Source organism: Rhinoraja longicauda, chromosome 38, assembly GCF_053455715.1.
Source record: "Rhinoraja longicauda isolate Sanriku21f chromosome 38, sRhiLon1.1, whole genome shotgun sequence".
Classification (NCBI taxonomy): Eukaryota; Metazoa; Chordata; class Chondrichthyes; order Rajiformes; family Arhynchobatidae; genus Rhinoraja; species Rhinoraja longicauda.
Window position 1 is genome coordinate 9,654,404 of NC_135990.1, and position 20,911 is coordinate 9,675,314.

General features: G+C 43.6%; 1 protein-coding gene across 1 annotated transcript in view; it reads left to right on the forward strand.

Moving 5' to 3' along the window:
* Window positions 1-15,387: 15,387 nt before the first annotated feature.
* The window catches only part of LOC144610969 (creatine kinase U-type, mitochondrial-like), a 38,825-nt gene continuing 33,301 nt past the window's right edge, over window positions 15,388-20,911 (forward strand). Inside the window, exon 1 of the mRNA XM_078430014.1 lies at window positions 15,388-15,401. Within this exon, the coding sequence (XP_078286140.1) occupies window positions 15,388-15,401 (14 nt within the window). The remainder of the gene's footprint in view (window positions 15,402-20,911) is intronic.

The following is a 20,911-nucleotide window of genomic DNA, read 5'->3' on the forward strand; positions in this document are numbered from 1 at the left end:
TTGCTTGGGTGTTAACTAGTCAAAGAAAACACTATACATGAATACAATCAAGCCATCTACAGCAAAGATAATGGAGCAGAGCAAGATAGACCACTCGACCCTAAAAACCGTAGTGTGTCACGGTGCCATTTTAGTTGGCAGAAACTTGCAGAAACATTTAAAAAGAAAAATAACAAAAATCTGTGAATTGATAGATGAGATACATTCTGCATTTTTATGGTATTATCACACATACTGTGATCACAGGTCAGACTCGGCAGGCCAAAGGCCATGTTTCCGCGCTGTATCTCCAAAGTCTTTAAACTCTTGCAGTCCTTAAACTCTTTAAAGTCATGCAGTGAAGAAAGCCAATGGAATGTTGGCCTTCATAACAAGAGGAGTTGAGTATAGGAGCAAAGAGGTCCTTCTGCAGTTATACAGGGACCTACTGAGACCGCACCTGGAGTACTGTGTGCAGTTTTGGTCTCCAAATTTGAGGAAGGATATTCTTGCTATTGAGGGCGTGCAGCGTAGATTTACTAGGTTAATATCCGGAATGGCGGGACTGTCATATGTTGAAAGATTGGATCGACAAGGCTTGTATACAGTGGAATTTAGAAGGATGAGAGGAGATCTTATCGAAACGTATAAGATTATTAAGGGGTTGGACACGTTAGAGGCAGGAAACATGTTCCCAATGTTGGGGGGAGTCCAGAACAAGGAGCCACAGTTTAAGAATAAGGGGTGGGCCATTTAGAACGGAGATGAGGAAAAGCTTTTTCAGTTGTGAATCTGTGGAATTCTCTGCCTCAGAAGGCAGTGGAGGCCAATTCTCTGAATGCATTCAAGAGAGAGCTAGATAGAGCTCTTAAGGATAGCGGAGTCAGGGGGTATGGGGAGAAGGCAGGAACGGGGTACTGATTGAGAATGATCAGCCATGATCACATTGAATGGCGGTGCTGGCTCGAAGGGCCGAATGGCCTCCTCCTGCACCTATTGTCTCTTGTCTAAAGACCACACTCCAGCTTCCCACAGATTTGGTGAATGGCACTGGAGGAATCAGGAAAGATTCTTTTGGGTAGCATTTCACTCTCTTGGCCCTCCAGCCCTTTTTTCCCCTCTACCCCTTCTGCCTCGTTCTTCCTCTCTCCACTGCTCTCCTCTCCCTTTCCATCTCCTATCGTTTTACTCGTTATTCCCTCTCTTTCCACCCTTTCTTACTGCCCCTCTCCTCTCCCGTCTACATTCCCTTTCCCCCCTCGCTCCCCTCTTCTTTTCCTCTCCTTTGTTTCTCAGAGAGCACAACTTCAGAACAAAGGGACTTACGTTTAGAAGCGAAATGAGCAGGGATTTCTTCAGACGGCGCATCCGTGCAATGTATTGACACAGAAGGCTGTGTTGGCCAAGTCATTGTGTAGTTTTAAAGAGCAGATAGACAGGTGCTTGATTAATAAGGATGTCAAAGGTTACGGGGAGAAAGCTGGAGAGTGGGGTTGAGTGGGAAAGATAGATCAGCCATGAATGAATGGTAGAGTAGACTTGATGGAAGCCATTCTGGTTCTATGACGAATGAACATGAAATTAGCATGGCCAAGCCGTGCCAAAATGGCCTGTGTGTGTGAGCATTTACATGAACATTTGAATATGGCTGTATGAGCATTTACATGAACATTTGAATATGGCTGTATGAGCATTTACATGAACATTTGAATATGGCTGTATGAGCATTTTCACGAACATTTGAAACGCCTTGGTAAAGAAAGCTGTCCCGATCAACTCAACCAATTGAGACACAATGAGGAATGTCATTAGCTTTAAGCGTTGACATTCTTTGAATTGAGAGAACAAGCTCACTGCTGGCTAAAAATGTTAATCATACATAATAGTCTGGTAACACATGGAGACGTGGCTGTATTTGGTAAATATTTATGTTAAGAATAAATAAGGAACAGGTGACGTTTCGGGTCCAAATCCTACTTCTGTCTGAAGAAGGGTCTTGACCCGAAACATCGCCCATTCCTTCTCTCCAGAGATGCTGCCTAAACCGATGAGTTACTCCAGCATTTTGTGTCTATCTTCGGTGTAAACCTGCATCTGCAGTTCCTTCCTACACATTTCGTCGGTTCCACTGTGAAATCTCTTCAAGGTGTGCCTGGTTTCAAGGGATTCTCCTCCTCCCTCTGAGGGGGGTTCTACACCACTCTCTCTCACTGCTCCTCCTCCGTGTTTCCCTCCTGCTCTCCATCTCCACGACCGAGTTTTAACTAGGCCTTGCTACCCCAGCCACAAGTACAAAGTCTCGGTCTGAAGACGGGGTTTCGACCTGAAATTTCAGCTATTCCTTTTCTCCAGCGATGCTGCCTGTCCGGCTAAGTTATTCCAGCATTGTATTAGTTTAGAGACACAGCGCGGAAACAGGCCCTTCGGCCCACCGAGACCGCGCTGACTTGTAGCGTTCTGTCCTGCATCTCGGTATTCCTGAATGAATGTGGTGGGAGCTCTTGGGAGTGTTGTCGAGCAGAGGGATCTAGGAGGACAGGTAGGTAGGTACACTGCTCGTGGAAAGAGGCATCACAGGTAGACAGGGTGGTCAAAAAGAGCTTTGCAGGAATGTAACCTTCCTGGTTTGAATGTGAGTGACAGAAATTCACTGGGCGCAGAAATAACTATGAAAGACGTTGAAGAGACCATTAAATCCATGAAAAATGGGAAGACTCCTGGCCCTGACGGCTTAAATAATGAATTTTATAAAAAATTTAGTGATTTGATCTCTCTACGTTTGCAAACTGTATATAGTCACGCCTTTAAACAACAGAGATTACCGCAAACTCTGACTGAATCAACAATAATCCTCATTCCTAAAAAAGACAAGGATTCTGAAGACCCTGGTTCGTATAGGGCGATAGCTCTTTTAAATACTGATCAGGAGATATTAGCGAAAATCTTAGCTCACAGATTAAGTCTAGTTATAGATAAATTGATACACCCCGATCAATCAGGCTTTATAGCTAAACGATATTCATTTTTCAATTTGAGACGCTTGTTCAATATAATATATTCAAATAGACTATTAAACGAAGATTTAGCAATCATCTCGCTAGATGCTGAGAAAGCATTTGATCAAGTAGAATGGCCCTATCTTTTCTCAGTAATGGAAAAATTTCAATTAGGTGAAAATTTTTGTTCATGGGTGAAACTTTTATATACATCCCCAACAGCTAGAATATTAACTAATCAAATGCAGTCATCCAAATTTCATTTATTTAGGGGTTGTAGACAAGGATGTCCACTATCTCCGCTTCTATTTGCCCTTATTATAGAACCACTTGCTGAGAGTATTAGATCAAATCCAGATATTCATGGCTATAACACTTGAAAGACTTGAAACACTTGAAAGACTCGGCAACAAAACAGGTCTCACAATTCACTCCCAAGCCTACAAAGACCACCTGCAGCACTACAAAGGTGCCCTCTCCCGTGCCCACTCCACCTACTACTTTCAAATAATTCACTCTGGCTCCGGAAACCCAAAAGCACTCTTCTCTACAATAAACAAACTCCTCAGCCCCCTGGACACCATCTCCCAATCATTCACAGTTGACAAATGCACCACTTTCCTTTCATTCTTCCAAAGCAAAATAGACAGCATCTACAGCACCTTAACCACCAACGCACCTGCTCCCCCTCAAACCACCTGCCCCCCCTTATCCTGTCAGCCCCTGCCTCAGTTCTCCCCAGTCTCCACCACCGACCTCTCTGACCTCTTCACAGGAATAAAAACTCCATCGCTGCTCCCACCCTATGGAACTCACTACCCCAAACCGTCAGAGACTCCTCCTCACTCACCACATTCAAAACATCACTGAAGTCTCACCTCTTCAGCACTGCCTTCAACCACTGAAGATCACCTCACCTTCTGTCTCCTTTCTCTGTTCGTTTACTTATTTATCTATTTATTCACTTCTCTATGTTCTAGAAATCCCTGTAAAGCGTCTTTGAGTGTTTGAAAAGCACTATATAAATGTAATGCATTATTATTATTATTATTAATAAAATTTCTTTATATGCGGATGATGTATTAATATACATTACAAAGCCAGAAATTAGCATTCCGAATTTATTAAATCTCATAACTCAATTTGGTTCATTTTCAGGTTATAGAAATTATGCCAATATTTGAGCACAATCCGGCCATGAAATCAGACCAGTTAGACGAATCAGATAATTGGGTTGCCACTCAGATGAACCAGAAATGGTACAAGAAGGTACACAGGTTAGTGAGTGCATGAATCAGCCTGAAAATGGAGGTTCAAGTGGGGTTGACAGTCAAACAAAATTGACTGATGGACTGGAATCTATGAATCTATCAAAAGGAAGAGTTGACTCGATTAACAATGAGTCCAAGTGGTTCTAAACAGTCAGAGACTTTTGGTCAGGGAAGATATCCAGAAAGAAGGAGAAACCCTTCTTCTGTTAGGTTAAATTTGTGAAGTTATTCTGTGAAATGCACATATCATTGTATATGCAAAATAAGTGCATGATGCCCTCATTTTATTCAGGTTATATAAAAGTAAACTATCAGACAAGATATTAGGATTATCAGAACATACTACAAACTTTACAACAAGTCAGGTACAATTTCTTGATTACAGTTTAATAACTGCGAAAAAATTAATACTTAAATTTTGGAAAAAACCAATAACCCCCACAATTAAAATGTGGACTACGGAAATGACAGAGACCCTGCATTTGGAAAAAATAAGATTTGCCTTAATTGACAAACCTGAGTCATTTTTTAAAATATGTAGGTTGATTGGCTGGGTAAATGTAAAAATTGTCCCTAGTGGGTGTAGCGTGGTGTTGGTGTGCGGGGATCGCTGGGCGGCACGGACTTGGAGGGCCGAGGGGGCCTGTTTCCGGCTGTATATATATATATGATATATGATATATGATATGGTCTCCATTTATTGAATTTTTAGAAAAGTAAATGGGTTTGGCACAGGACTAAAATAAAAATTTTAAATTTAAAGTTGAAACTTGAGTTTAGGGTTGGATGTACAACTGTGGTTATTGTCTCCCGGATCTACCCCCTTTAATTTTTATAGTTATAACTTAATTTTTTTTTAAAATTATTCTCTCTTTCCAATAGTTTATAGTTTTTTTTTTCTTTCTGCTTTATTTTTTATTTTCTCTCTTTAAAAATTTAAAAATTGAAGCTATGTAAGAACTTTGTAACAAATTTGTCTTTTATTTCTATTTGTACATATGCTTTTCAAAAATAAAAATATTAATTTTTTTTAAAAAAGAGCTTTGGGCACATTGGCCATCATCAGTCAGAGCGTCGAGTATAGAAGTTGGGGGGGAGGGTCATGTATGAGCCTTTGGTGAGGCGACGTTTAGAGTATTGTGTTCAGTTTTAGGCACCATGCAATGGGGAAATATGCTCTCAAACTGGAAAGGTGTGCCTGGTTTCAAGGGATTCCCCTTCTCCCTCTGACAGGGGTTCTACACCACCCTCTCTCACTGCTCCTCCTCCGTGTTTCCCTCCTGCTCTCCATCTCCACGACAGAGTTTTAACTAGGCCTTGCTACCCCAGCCACAAGTACAAAGTCTCGGTCTGAAGACGGGGTTTCGACCTGAAATTTCAGCTATTCCTTTTCTCCAGAGATGCTGCCTGTCCGGCTAAGTTATTCCAGCATTTTATTAGTTTAGAGATACAGCGCGGAAACAGGCCCTTCGGCCCACCGAGACCGCGCTGACTTGCGATCCCTGCACACTAACACTATCCTACACTCACTAGGGACAATTTACACAATTAACCTACAAACCTGCACGTCTTTGGAATGTGGGAGGAAACCAAAGATCTCGGGAAAAAACCCACGCATGTCACGGGGAGAACGTACAAACTCCGTACAGACAGCACCCGTAGTCGGGATCGAACCCGGGTCTCCAGCTGCAACTTTACCGCTATGCCACCGTGCCACCCTAGATTTTACGTCCATCTTTAGTGTAAACCAACATCTGCAGTTCCTTCCTACACATTCATCTGGTAGATTTGATTACTTCTCCGAAATTGTACAGGGCATTGGTGAGGCCGAATCTGGAGTATGGTGTGCAGTTCTGGTCGCCAAATTATAGGAAGGATGTCGACAAAATGGAGAGGGTACAGAGGAGATTTACTAGAATGTTGCCTGGGTTTCAGCACTTAAGCTACAGAGAGAGGTTGAACAGGTTGGGTCTTTATTCTTTGGAGCGTAGAAGGTTGAGGGGGGACTTGATAGAGGTTTTTAAATTTTCAAGAGGGACGGACATAGTTGACGTGGGTAGGCTTTTCCCTTTGAGAGTGGAGAAGATTCCAACAAAGGGACACAACTTCAGAATTAAGGGACAAAAGTTTAGGGGTAACATGAGGGGTAACTTCTTTACTCAGAGGGTGGTGGCTGTGTGGAATGAGCTTCCGGTGGAAGTGGTGGAGGCAGGCTCGATTTTATTATTGTGTGCAGTTTTGGTCTCCAAATTTGAGGAAAGATATTCTTGCTATGGAGGGCGTGCAGCGTAGGTTCACTAGGTTAATTCCCGGAATGGTGGGACTGTCGTATGTTGAAAGGCTGGAGCGATTGGGCTTGTATACACTGGAATTTAGAAGGATGAGGGGGGATCTTATTGAAACATATAAGATAATTAGGGGATTGGACACATTAGAGGCAGGAAACATGTTCCCAATGTTGGGGGAGTCCAGAACAAGGGGCCACAGTTTAAGAATAAGGGGTAGGCCATTTAGAACGGAGATGAGGAAGAACTTTTTCAGTCAGAGAGTGGTGAAGGTGTGGAATTCTCTGCCTCAGAAGGCAGTGGAGGCCAGTTCGTTGGATGCTTTCAAGAGAGAGCTGGATAGAGCTCTTAAGGATAGCGGAGTGAGGGGGTATGGGGAGAAGGCAGGAACGGGGTACTGATTGGGAGTGATCAGCCATGATCACATTGAATGGCGGTGCTGGCTCGAAGGGCTGAATGGCCTACTCCTGCACCTATTGTCTATTGTCTATTGTCTATTGTATATGGATTGGAGGGTTATGGTCTGAGAACAGGTAGATGAGACTAGGTCAGAGAAAGTGGTCGGCGTGGACTGGTAGGGCCGAACGGGCCTGTTTCCGTGCTGTAATTGTTCTATGGTTATTATAAGACCTGACTTGAGGGATGGTGTGAAGCACTTCCTGGGGTCATAGTGAAGGAACAATGGGTCATCCATATAAAACATTCTCTTTGCACAAACATTCCCCATGAAGATGTGGATGATCCTTATATATTCAGAGATGAGCTGGGCAGACTGTCGGACTGCAGGGAGAGTTTGGGTTTAGTCTATTGTCAAGTGTACCGAGGGACAGTGAAAAGCTTTTGTTGCTTGCTAACTTGTCAGCGAAAGACAAGACATGATTACAATCAATCCATTTACAGTGTACAGATATATGATGAGGGAAGCTATATACAAAATATATGTGTATACACATTTATATACACATAGGGCATGCAGCGTAGGTTTACTAGCTTAATTCCCAGAATGGCGGGACTGTCATATGTTGAAAGACTGTAGCGACTAGGCTTGTATACACTGGAATTTAGAAGGATGAGAGGAGATCTTATCGAAACGTATAAGATTATTAAGGGGTTGGACACGTTAGAGGCAGGAAACATGTTCCCAATGTTGGGGGAGTCCAGAACAAGGGGCCACAGTTTAAGAATAAGGGGTAGGCCATTTAGAACTGAGATGAGGAAAAACTTTTTCAGTCAGAGAGTTGTGAATCTGTGGAATTCTCTGCCTCAGAAGGCAGTGGAGGCCAATTCTCTGAATGCATTCAAGAGAGAGCTGGATAGAGCTCTTAAGGATAGCGGAGTCAGGGGGTATGGGGAGAAGGCAGGAACGGGGTACTGATTGAGAATGATCAGCCATGATCACATTGAATGGCGGTGCTGGCTCGAAGGGCCAAATGGCCTCCTCCTGCACCTATTGTCTATTGTCTAACTCATACATACATTGGGGTATTTCAGTTCAATAGGCTTCCATTTGGTATATCATCAGCCCCAGGGATTTTTGCAAGAGGTAATGACACAAATTCTAGAGGGAATTGAAGGTGTGGTTTGTTACTTGGATGACATCCTCATCTCAGCCTCTGACAGGCAGACACACGGTAGCGCAGCGGTAGAGTTGCTGCTTTACAGCGAATGCAGCGCCGGAGACTCAGGTTCGATCCTGACTACGAGTGCTGCACTGTAAGGAGTTTGTACGTTCTCCCCGTGACCTGCGTGGGTTTTCTCCGAGATCTTCGGTTTCCTCCCACACTCCAAAGACGTACAGGTATGTAGGTTAATTGGCTGGGCAAAGGTAAAAATTGTCCCTAGTGGGTGTAGGATAGTGTTAATGTGCGGGGATCGCTGGGCGGCACGGACTTGGTGGGCCGAAAAGGCTGTATATATATGATATATGATATGATATGATATGATGAAAGGTTGGAAGTGGTACTCAAACGACTTGAAACACACAGAGTAAGAGTGGAGGCACAGAAGTGTGAGTTCTTTCAGAACTCGGTAGAGTACTTGGGTCATAAGATAGGCAAGGAGGGTCTACACCCCACCAAGGGTAAAGTATGTGTTATTGCATTTTTATTGATTATTCTTATTGGTCTTATTGTTGAACTGCGGGTAATGTTTCATTTCACTACACATTTATGTGTATGTGACAAATAAATGACTATTGACTATTGTTGATGCGATCAAGAATGCGCCCACTCCCAGAAACATATCTGAGATCCGATCCTTTTTAGCATTAGTGCATTATTATGGGAAGTTTGTGCCAAATTTGTCCACCTGTTTACATCCCTTGAATGAGCTCATGAGAAAAGATGTACCATGGAAGTGGACACGTAAATGTGAGCAAGCTTTCAAGTCATGTAAAGCTCAGTTGGCAGAGAGTTCAATGCTTGTTCATTACGATGTCAATAAGCCGATGAAGTTAGCATGTGATGCTTCACCATACTGTGTTGGTGCTGTGATCTCTCGTGTGTTAGAAAATGGAGAGGAAAGGCCAATAGCATTTGCGTCTAGAACACTCAATGCCAGTGAGAGAAATTATGCGCAAATAGAGCGAGAGGCTCTTGCATTGATTTTTTGGCGTTAGGAGGTTTAACAAATACTTGTATGGTAGAAGGTTTGTAATCGAGACAGATCGCCAGCCATTGACAGTGATCCTACATCCAAAAGCACACATACCAACTCTGGCAGCAGAAAGAATATAAGAGAAAGCAACAGGTAAATGCTGCAGATTAACGCCATGCTCAGCAGTCAGAACACTGAGAAACATCTCTCCAAAATTAAGGCAAGCAAGTTAATGATCACTCGGGAGTTAGTAACTCAGAATATTACAAAAACTGAAAGCCAAGCAAATTATACACCCATGAACTGCATGTGACTAAGTAGTTATTTGCCTGACGCATTTGTAAGTAATAGCAGCTTTGGTTATTATAAGACTCTTTAATCCAATGTTATTTGCTTACTTATAAAAATGTTTTTTGCTGCATGCCAAAATTTTGAACAATTACTTTGTTCCAAGAGCCACTCACACATAATCTCATACCTTTTCAAAAGGGATTAACTGACTGGTTATTAAGAGCCTGCTCCAGATGTAACCTGGGTACCTTTAGCCAGCTTTAGTCATTGCACCCTCTTTTTGATACATTACCCATTTTTATACATTATACCTACCTTCCCTGCTACTCCCCGATTAAGGAAAATCCTCCTGAGCTCCCCACTGTTTCCATCTCTCCCTGAAAAGTGCATACTTCTTCACAAAGTCACCTATCAGACTTTCTGTAGTCTGAAGAAGGGTCTCAACCCGAAACGTCACCCATTCCTTCTCTCCTGAGATGCTGCCTGACCTGCTGAGTTACTCCAGCATTTTATGAAATAAATACCTTCCATTCGTACCAGCATCAGCAGTTATTTTCTTACACAGACGGGAAGGTAGACGCTCCTGCCCCCACGAGTCTCGGGCAGACGAGGCTCGTCAGGCTGGGAAGGCAGTCCATCCAGGAGAGGGAAAACTCTGATCTAAAACCACCACTGCCTTGAGGCCATATCCAGTCATGGAAAAGGCTCCAGGAGTAAACCTCAAGAAAAATCCGGAGTCGGAGTCCCTAAGGCAGTTTGTCGTTGTCTACAACCTCGTTCTGGCAGCTCCTGCGATGGCGCTCCTGCCAAACTGTAACTGCTCTGCTGTTCCCTTGGATGGATCAGCCACGTGGAGAGGGGGGACGTGCTGCATGGGCAATAGTCTGTCCTTCATATGACATCGCCCAGGCTTGCATCCCACCACACATCCACGCTGCTCTAGCCGAGGTTTGGAGCAAGCAGCCAACACCCAGGATGCATCACCCATGGTCAGCCATGACCGAGGGGGGCCTTAGAGTAGTACTCAACTCATCTGTCAATCAAATCCGCTATCTATATTTACCCATCACTTAAGATAGACACAGAATGCTGGATTAACTCAGCGGGACAGACAGCATCTCTGGAGAGAAGGAATGGGTGACGTTTCGGGTCGAGACCCTTCTTCAGACACATCACTTCCCAGGTTCTATCCTATCCCAGCTTTCTTTCTCATCTCACCCCCATTCCCATCAGTGCAAAGACATTCCCCACTCAAAAATGTTGCTTGGCCTTTCCCTCTGCAGATACTGCCTCACCAGCTGAGTTCCTCCAGCACTTGAATTGAATAAGTTTATGGTTTAGTTTATGGTACACTTGGTTTTTTGATCAAGATTCTAGCATCTGCAGTTTCTTGTGTCTGGAATAAACCTCACCAGGACATCGGAATTCCTGACATAACAGAATTAAGAGTTTTTAAACAATAATCCAGTTGTTTCTTGGCTACCACTTTTTAATTCCAACTCTCCTGGTGGGATTCAAATTTACATTTCTGGATCAATGGTGCATAATGCTTCTTGCTGGTCCATTATCTTGACAACACAACTGCAGATCATTGCAAGCTACTTTAAAACTACAGCCACCTAGGTATCTCCCAGGGCAGTAACTAAAAGCAGGCAAGTCGGCCAGAACCCAAGAAGCTAGCGTTTTTAAAATACCTCGTGTACCAGCAGAACTATTTCTTCTGACCCAAAGGAATTTGGTGAATCATTCAAGCATCCCTTCAATCAGTTGGACACCTGTCCAACATCAGAACCACTTTCCAATATCCCTTCACTCTAGCCGATTACATCTTCTGATGCCATAAACATCTCATGACTGTTTGTTTGTACAGAGTTTGATTGCTATGGCCCGATCATTGCATCTTGCAACTACGGGCCTGATAGATGACAAACCAGATGGACCTTGATCTTCTTTGCTCTGACAATCTTATAGTGCATCAAAGTTTTAGCATGGGTTAAATTAACATATTGGACAAAGCTGCCATTTTCTAAGCTGTATAATCACTTTCCCACTTTCCGAGTGGCCAAAAGTTCTGCTGCATTGGACTTTGGAGATACAGCGACCAGCGATCACCCCATATACTAACACTATCGTACACACTAGGAACAACTGAGGCCATACAGGCAGCACCCATAGTCAGGATCGAACCTGGGTCTCTAACACTGTAAGGTTCCCAGGGAATTGGAAACTCTCCCTGCCATAATTACTATTTATAAATACATCTTGTCAAGACCCTTCTTTAGAATGCATTTTCCAAAGTTTAATTCCCCAGCAAAGAAAAAAAATGGTTAAATGTAAGTTATGAAATCATAACAGCTTATACTCATCACAATATTGGCTCTGAAGAAACTAACACAACAGGTTTGTCCCGAATTACTAACAGCATGGGTGTGTGTTTCAAAAGTCACTGCCGCAATTAAGGTACAGTGAAACTCGATTTATGCAAAACAAACACAAAGAGCTAAAGAATTTACCAGGCATTGACAACAATAGATTTAGATTGGATGACGTACAGGTATGTAGGTTAATTGACTGGGTAGATGTAAAAATTGTCCCTAGTGGGTGTAGGATAGTGTTAATGTGCGGGGATCGCTGGGCGGCGCGGACTTGGTGGGCCGAAAAGGCCTGTTTCCGCGCTGTATATATATGATATGATATATGATAAATGGAACACTGGGTTATACCAAAAACAGTTTTCCTTACATTGGAAGCTTACATTGCACAAACCACGTATAGAAATGCAACATAAAGACCAGGTGTTGAGGGATGAACTATTGATCTTTGAATCCTCACTCAGGTCCAAGTGACAGGCAAGGAGGGAATAGAAGAGGTTGTGGTACCTTGCCATTCACCAATGTACCTGGTGAACCGTAAAGTGTGGATATCAGAGCATGGCCAGCATCAGGGTCATGTCTCCATCCATCCCTCCCTGTGGAACTAACATACTGACATATACACAGCATAGAATCCAACAGTGAGGAACTCGAGTTCATTGGGTGGGGGAGCATAAAACCAGCCGAGGATAATTATAGAAGCTGGGGTGTCATGTTGCAGTTGTGTAAGACATTAGTGAGGCCACATTTGGAGTACTCTGTTCAATTTGGGTCATCCTACTTTAGGAAGAATGTCACTAAACAGGAAAGAGTGCAGAGAAGATCTACGAGGTTGTTGCCAGGACTGGAGGGCCTGGGATACAGGGAAACAATGGGTAGGCTCGGACTTTATTCCTTAGAAACCCGGAAGCCAAGGGGGTGTCATCTTATACACGTGTACAAAATCATGAGGGGAATAGAGAGGGTGAATGCACAAAAAGTATTTTACTCACAGCAGGAAATCAAAAAACAGAGGACACGGGTTTAAGGTGAGTGGGGCAAGATTTAAAAGGAACCAGAGGGGCAACATTTTCACTCAGATGGAACAAGCGGTCAGTCAAGCACTGTAACAGCATTTAAATGACACTTCGGACAGGTACACTGATAGATTTAGCAGGAAGTAGGCCAAATACAGGAAAATGGGACTAGCTTAGATGGGGTATCTTGGTCAGCTTAGATGGGGTATCTTGGTCAGCATGAAATAATTGGATGGAAGGGCCATTTCTGTGCTCTATAGACAACAGGTGCAGGAGGTGACCATTCGGCCCATCGAGCCAGCACCGCCATTCAATGTGATCATAGCTGATCATTCTCAATCAGTACCCCGTTCCTGCCTTCTCCCCATACCCCCTGACTCCACTATCCTTAAGAGCTCTATCTAGCTCTCTCTTGAATGCATTCAGAGAATTGGCCTCCACTGCCTTCTGAGGCAGAGAATTCCACAGATTCACAACTCTCTGACTGAAAAAGTTTTTCCTCATCTCAGTTCTAAATGGCCTACCCCTTATTCTTAAACTGTGGCCCCTTGTTCTGGACTCCCCCAACATTGGGAACATGTTTCCTACCTCTAACGTGTCCAACCCCGTAATAATCTTATACGTTTCAATAAGATCTCCTCTCATCCTTCTAAATTCTCTGGCTATGATATTACTCCTCGTCACTACTGTGCCCACAATCCCCACTGCACAAATATGGGACAAGGACAAATTATGCTCAGCTTCCACTGGCAAACAACCGTTTGGGGAGTTGAGAGGTTAAGCCATTATGGAGAAATGAACCATGTCACTAACGTAACAGGATCGTGCTTGGTAGGGAAATCAACACAGTTAAATATCCTGTCACGGTTCACCATCTAAAATTGTAGATAACGAATAAATCATGAAACAAACCAACGTTGACCTATACAGTTGTACCCAAGCCAGGAATAAATATAACTGTACCCTCATAGGGGAAGGCAAGAAAATGCAATTGAAATGGCACAAAGATAGTGATAAAAAAAGGCACTTAACTATTTTGTAAAAAAATAGCACAGAAGCCACTCTCCCAAATAGTGCAACTAATTTTGCAAAAGAATTTACTGGAAATACTTTTGAGTTAACATTGTTTGAACATCAAAGGTTAAAAACTGGAAATAAAATAAGATTTTCTTACATGAAACAGAACCATGTTAAACTGTCTCACCTTTGCATCAAGTACAACCCATTAAATAAAAGCATATTAGCCCTGCAAAGCCATGCTAAACAATCTTTTACATTCCACTGGTCTGTGATAGTTTGGAAAAACTGAGCCTTTTACTGTGTAGCTGGGGCTAGGCAATACATTTGTTATATTATCATTAGCAGAAACGATTCAAAGTGAGCAAAGTTGATAGCGTTAAGAGTTCCTCACCGAGTCAGAGTCATTCTCATCATCGTAACGGTCACGGTCTTCTGCCTTCATGTTTGATTCCAGGTTGTCAATTTCATCCTCGTCGCATCCAACAAAGAATTTAGGAGCCGAGTGACCCCCCTCAAAAGAGGTGGGGGTTGTCATGACAACCTGGTTGACCTTTCATCACGGATATTAGTCAGAGTTTAAAAAAAGAGGGAGAGTGAAAACAAGACAGCACCGAGAGAGAGAGATAACTAAACTTCCCATAGTACTAATACGAGCTTTGGTATCATCGCTATTCCAGTGATTTGCTGAGTCAACGATCTGCCCTTAGAGCACAGTCCAGGTCTTGAACACACGTGGTATTTCAGTGCAACCACAGGCTTGCATAGGCGGAGCATAAGTAGAAATTTCCTTAGGCAAAGTTTCGTCCTGCAAGCTCCGTGAAACTCCTCTCAAGATTAACTGTGCCTGAAAGAAAACAGAAGTGGAAACAAAGAATAAGTTATTTTAACAGCAGTCACTTAAATATTTTACTTGTATACAGACTTTAATATCACTTACTACCTTGCATCAATTCATTCAACATAGAACAGTACAGCACAAGTACAGGCCCTTCGACACCACAACATCTGTACAGACAGGATGCCAAGACTGTCCTTTATCTATCTGCACATAATCCATATCCCTCCAAACCCATATGCCTATCCAAAAGTCTCATACCACTCAATGCCTCTATCTGCCTCAACCACCCTCACCACCTCCCAAAAAAAGATACCCCACACATCTCTTTTAAACTCAGCCCCGCTCCCTTAGTATTTGTCTTTCCATCCTTGAAAAAAAGTTCCGACCATCTATGCCCCTCACAATTTTATATACTTTTATCAGGTCTCCCCACCTCCAGTGTTCCAGAGAAAACAATCCAAGTTTGTCTGAAATCAGGACATCAGCATGGCCCAGCACCTGCCAATTCACCTGGACGAGAGATCAAACTGGACCTTGCACTCAGTGGTTCAATGCAGTTCTTTGGAACCCACCCACTGAAAAGACGCAGCTATTTTTACCAACCATCAGAAGGTACAAAACAACGCAAAGTGGTACACTATACTTCGATCAAGCCTCCATCACCAGCTGTAAACATCTTGCACATCCTCACCCGTACATAGAACTCATACCATCAAAGGGCGGCATGGTGGGACAGTGGTAGAGCTGCTGTGTTACAGCGCCAGAGACTCGGGTTCGATCCTGACCACAGGTGCTTTCTGTACAGATTTTGTACATTCTCCCCGCGACGGCGTGGGTTTTTTTCTGGGTACTCCGGTTTCCTCCCACACTCCAATGACGTACAGGTTTATAAGTTAATTGGCTTGGTAAAATTGTTAATTGTCCCGAGTGTGTGTAGAATATGCAGGGATCACAGTTCAGCACGGAATCAGTGGCCCTAAGGCCCCGTTTCCACGCTGTGTTTTTAATCTAAAGTACAGAACTCAGCACATGGGTGATCATCGGTTACCACAGGATTTATGAAGTTTATTAATATTTGAGATTTGGTTGCCTCTTCGAACAATGAAATCTTAATGCCTTTCTTTCCCCTTACTAGTTTCTATGGTGTTTAATTTAAATTAGAAATTCACCCCCTTCAGTAGCGGCCATTTCCTCCAATGACAGAGAAATATCAATTGGTGATAAATTAAATGTCCTCTCATTTTGTGGATTTACACCCATTGGTAACGCAACCATACTATCTCAGTCATACCCAAGCTGCTGGCAGACAGAGTAACCTTTCATCACATTAGTGAGAGCTGCAATTGAAACCACACTCCAGAGGATCAGCAAGACAGCGAGTGTTAACTGATGATCCACACCAAACCTTATCCATTTTAATTAAGTGCTGGAATAACTCAGCAGGTCAGGCAGCATCTCCAGAGGACATGCATAAGCAACATTTCTGCTCGGGAACCTCCTTGTCTCCAGAGATGTTGCCTGACCCACTGAGTGACTCCAGCACTTTGTGTCTTTTTTTTGTAAACCAGCATCCATTTGAACAATATTTTGCATCCTACTGGAAAACACACGTTGGTCAGCATCCCAGTGTAATACTTGTCAGTGTGATACTGTCATTGGCAAGACTGAAATGACTGTCAGATGGACATTTCTAAAGCACCTTACAGATATCTTTTAGTATGCACGAAAACACTTTAGAGTCAAAGTGTAGCTACTATTGCATATTAGGAACACAACAGGCAATACATGAAGATTTATTTTTAGAGATACAGCGCAGAAACAGGCCCTTCGGCCCACCGGGTCCGCGCCGCCCAGCGATCCCCGCACATTAACACTATCCTACTAGGGACAATTTAAAAAAAAATTTTTTTAACATTTGCCAAGCCAATTAACCTACAAACCTGTACGCCTTTGGAGTGTGGGAGAAAACCGAAGATCTCAGAGAAAACCCACGCAGGTCACGGGGAGAACGTACAAACTCCGTACAGTACAGCACCCGTAGTCAGGTTCGAACCCGAGTCGACGGCGCTGCATTCACTGTAAGGCGGTAACTCTACCGCTGCACCACCGTGCCGAAAGATGCTCGCTAAGCAATTGGTATCGTGATATTGATCAGACATTCTGATTAATGACTATGGTACACCTTTAGACTAGAAATACTGTACGGAAACAGGCCACGCTGACCAGTGCTCACCCCATACACTAGCATTATCCTATACATTAGGGACAATTTAAAATTTTACCGACGCCAAGTAACCGACAAACCTCTCCGTCTTTGGAGTGTGGGAGGAAGTCAGAGTACCCGGAGAAAACCCACGCAGTCCAGGGGAGAACATACAAACTCCATACGGACAGCATCTGTAGTCAGGATCGAACCCGAGTCTCTGGTGCGGCAAGGCAGCAATTGTACCACTGTATCACTGATCCTGACTACGCGTGCTGTACTGTACGGAGTTTGTACGTTCTCCCCGTGACCTGCGTGGGTTTTCTCCGAGATCTTCGGTTTCCTCCCACACTCCAAAGACGTACAGGTTTGTTGGTTAATTGGGTGGGCAAATGTAAAAGAAATTGTCCCTAGTGGGTGTAGGGTAGTGTTAATTTGCGGGGATCACTGGGCGGTGCGGACCCGGTGGGCCGAAGGGCCTGTTTCTGCGCTGTATCTCTAAATCTAAAAAAAATCTAAATCTAATTATGTAGAAGAGAAAGTGTCAATAGGTGGACAGAGTGATGAAAAGGGTGTTTAAACACTCTTGCCTCCAGCTGTCAGAGCACTATAGGAGTTGGGACATCTTATGACAGTCAAATAAGGAATTGCTAAGACCACATTTGGAGTACTGGCTACAGATATAGGGTGCTGTTAAATTACAAAAGGGTGTAGCAAAAGAATTTGCAAGAACATTATATGGACTGGAGTGCTGAGTTATAAGGCGAACCTGGAAATGCTTGGGCTTTTTATCCTGGAGCATGGAAGGATGATCTTACAAACATATAAACATAGGAGGACGAGGGATGACCTTGCAAACACATACAAAGCCATTAGAGGCATCGGTAAGGCAAATAGCCATAGTCCTTTCCCCCCAGAGCAAGGGAGTCTAAAATTAGATAATAGATTTAAGATGAGAAGGAAAAGATTTTAAAGGGACCCAAGGGATAGCTTTTTAACACATGGGCATTGATATTGTCTGCATACCAGTATGACATTCAGTATCGTAAGGCAGCAGAGCACAGCAATGCTGATGCAATGTTTAGATTACCTTTGGAATCGGAGGTTACCCCAAACAGAGAGGACTTGTTTTACTTCTCTCATGTAGATGAGTTACCGATCACATCAGGGGACATTCGGAAGGTTACTCGCACTGACAGATTTTTGTCAGGAGTGCAGGAATATATTACAAATGGATGGCCAAACAAATTGCCGAATTCAGAGGCAGAACTGAAACCATTCTTTGTACGTTGGAACTTTGTACTTTGTACGTTGGAACGAACTCTCAGCAGACCAAGGTTGTGTCATGTGGGGAGCGAAAGTTGTAATACCTGAAAAATATGGAGTAAAATTGCTAGAAGACCTTCATGATCAGCATTTGGGAATGTGTGTAACAAAGAGTCTAGCTAGAAGCTATCTATGGTGGCCGGGTCTAGATAAGGACATAGAACAAATGGTGAAAGAGTTTAGCACATGTCAAGCAGTTGGAAAGAATCCACCCACAGTACCGCTATAGCCATGGAAATGGCCGGTTAGAGTGTGGCAAAGATTACACATTGACTTTGCAGAGTTGGATGGACAACAATTGTTCATTGTGATTGATAGACACTCCAAGTGGGTTGAGGTGTTTCCGATGGAAAAAAAACGACATCCAGCAAAACGATAGACATTTTAGACAATAGACAATAGACAATAGGTGCAGGAGTAGGCCATTCAGCCCTTCGAGCCAGCACCGCCATTCAATGCGATCATGGCTGATCACTCTCAATCAGTACCCCGTTCCTGCCTTCTCCCCATACCCCCTCACTCCGCTATCCTTAAGAGCTCTATCCAGCTCTCTCTTGAAAGCATCCAACGAACTGGCCTCCACTGCCTTCTGAGGCAGAGAATTCCACACCTTCACCACCCTCTGACTGAAAAAGTTCTTCCTCATCTCCGTTCTAAATGGCCTACCCCTTATTCTCAAACTGTGGCCCCTTTTGCGAGGGTTGTTTGCGTCCTATGGATTTCCAGAGGAAATTGTGTCTGATAACGGACCACAATTCTTTTCACAAGAGTTTGCACAATTCATGAAAGGGAATGCTGTAAAACACACTAGAGTAGCTCCATCCCATCCCGCTTCCAATGGAGCAGCTGAACGCACAGTGCAAATTGTGAAGCGGACATTAGTCAAACAACTGCTGGATCCAAATCCGAAGAAAAGACAGTTGTCTTTGTTTCACAAACTGGCTAACTTTCTGATTACATATCGAAACACACCTCACACCACTACTGGTCAAACACCAGCTGAACTGTTCTTGAAAAGAAAACCCAGAACAAGATTTTCACTGTTGAAGCCAAACTTGGCTCAAACAGTAGAAGAGAAACAGGAGAAACAAAAAGCATATCGTGACGGAAGTAGAGTAAAGGAAAGGAGTGTTGAGTTGAATCAGAAGGTGAAGGTGAAAAACCACCATCACAAGTGGGTGAAGTGGTTACCTGGAAGAGTAGTGAGAAAGTGCGGACCACGGACATACTTGGTCAAGATGTTTGGAAGTGGAAAGGTGAGAAAAGTACACATTGACAATGTCGTGCCTATGCAAGCACAGACAGGGTTGAAATCAGACCAGTTAGACGAGTCAGATGATTGGGTTGCCACTCAAGTACAGGTTACCAGATGAACCAGAAATGGTACAAGAATGTACACAGGTTAGTGAGTGCTTGAATCAGCCTGAAAATGGAGGTTCAAGTGGGGTTGACAGTCAAACAAAATTGACTGATGGACTGGAATCTATGAATGTAGGTCAAAAGGAAGACTTGACTCGATTAACAATGAGTCATATCATATCATATCATATATATACAGCCGGAAACAGGCCTTTTCGGCCCTCCAAGTCCGTGCCGCCCAGTGATCCCCGCACATTAACACTATCCTACACCCACTAGGGACAATTTTCACATTTACCCAGCCAATTAACCTACATACCTGTACGTCTTTGGAGTGTGGGAGGAAACCGAAGATCTCGGAGAAAACCCACGCAGGTCACGGGGAGAACGTACAAACTCCGTACAGTGCAGCACCCGTAGTCAGGATCGAACCTGAGTCTCCGGCGCTGCATTCGCTGTAAAGCAGCAACTCTACCGCTGCGCTACCGTGCCGCCCACAAGTCCAATTGGTTCTAAACAGTCAGAGACTTTTGGTCAGGGAAGATATCCAGAAAGAAGGAGAAATCCTTCTTCTGTTAGGTTAGGTTAAATCTGTGAAATGCACATATCATTGTATATGCAAAATATATGCATGATGCCCTCATTTTATTCAGGTTATATAAAAGTAAACTATCAGACAAGATTGTAATAATTTCATACCGTTGGTTATATTCAAAACAAAATGTCCCATGGGGGTGGAAGGAGTTGTAACCGCACCACTACAATTGGGGGGTTGTAAATGATTAAATAAACCACAGTAGGCCAGCAGTGAGTTAACTTGTTATTCTGTGTCTGAGCTCAAGGTATCACAGTTGACATTCTATTTGTCTCGCTCTCTTGTTGTTATCTGGTTTCCCCTGAGGTGCATCCTTTCAGTGGCTGTTCCGTTGAGTTGGACAGGGATTACGCCTAGGGTTGTTCAACTCAACCACTCCCTGGTGGAGCGATTTCCCTTTGCTCGACACTACCCCCTTGAAACTCTTACCCCCATTGCAAAATCTGGACCAGGAGAGGTAGCTGCGTTTTACACAAGAGATTGTATGGGGGGGGGGGGGGGGGGGGGGAATAAACAAGTGCTGGAGGAACTCTGCGGGTCAGGCAGCATCTGTGGAGGGGAAGGACAATGTTTCGATCCAGGTCCCTTCTTCAGACCTATCTCTACGATAACACAAGAACCTTCGGGGAAGCACTGCGAGTCAGGCAGCATCTGTGGAGGGAATGGGGGGAACGACATCTATCTATTCCCTCCACAGATGCTGCCTGACCCGCAGTGCTTTCCCGAAGGTTCTTGTGTTGTCGTAGAGATAGTTGTGGGCTGTGA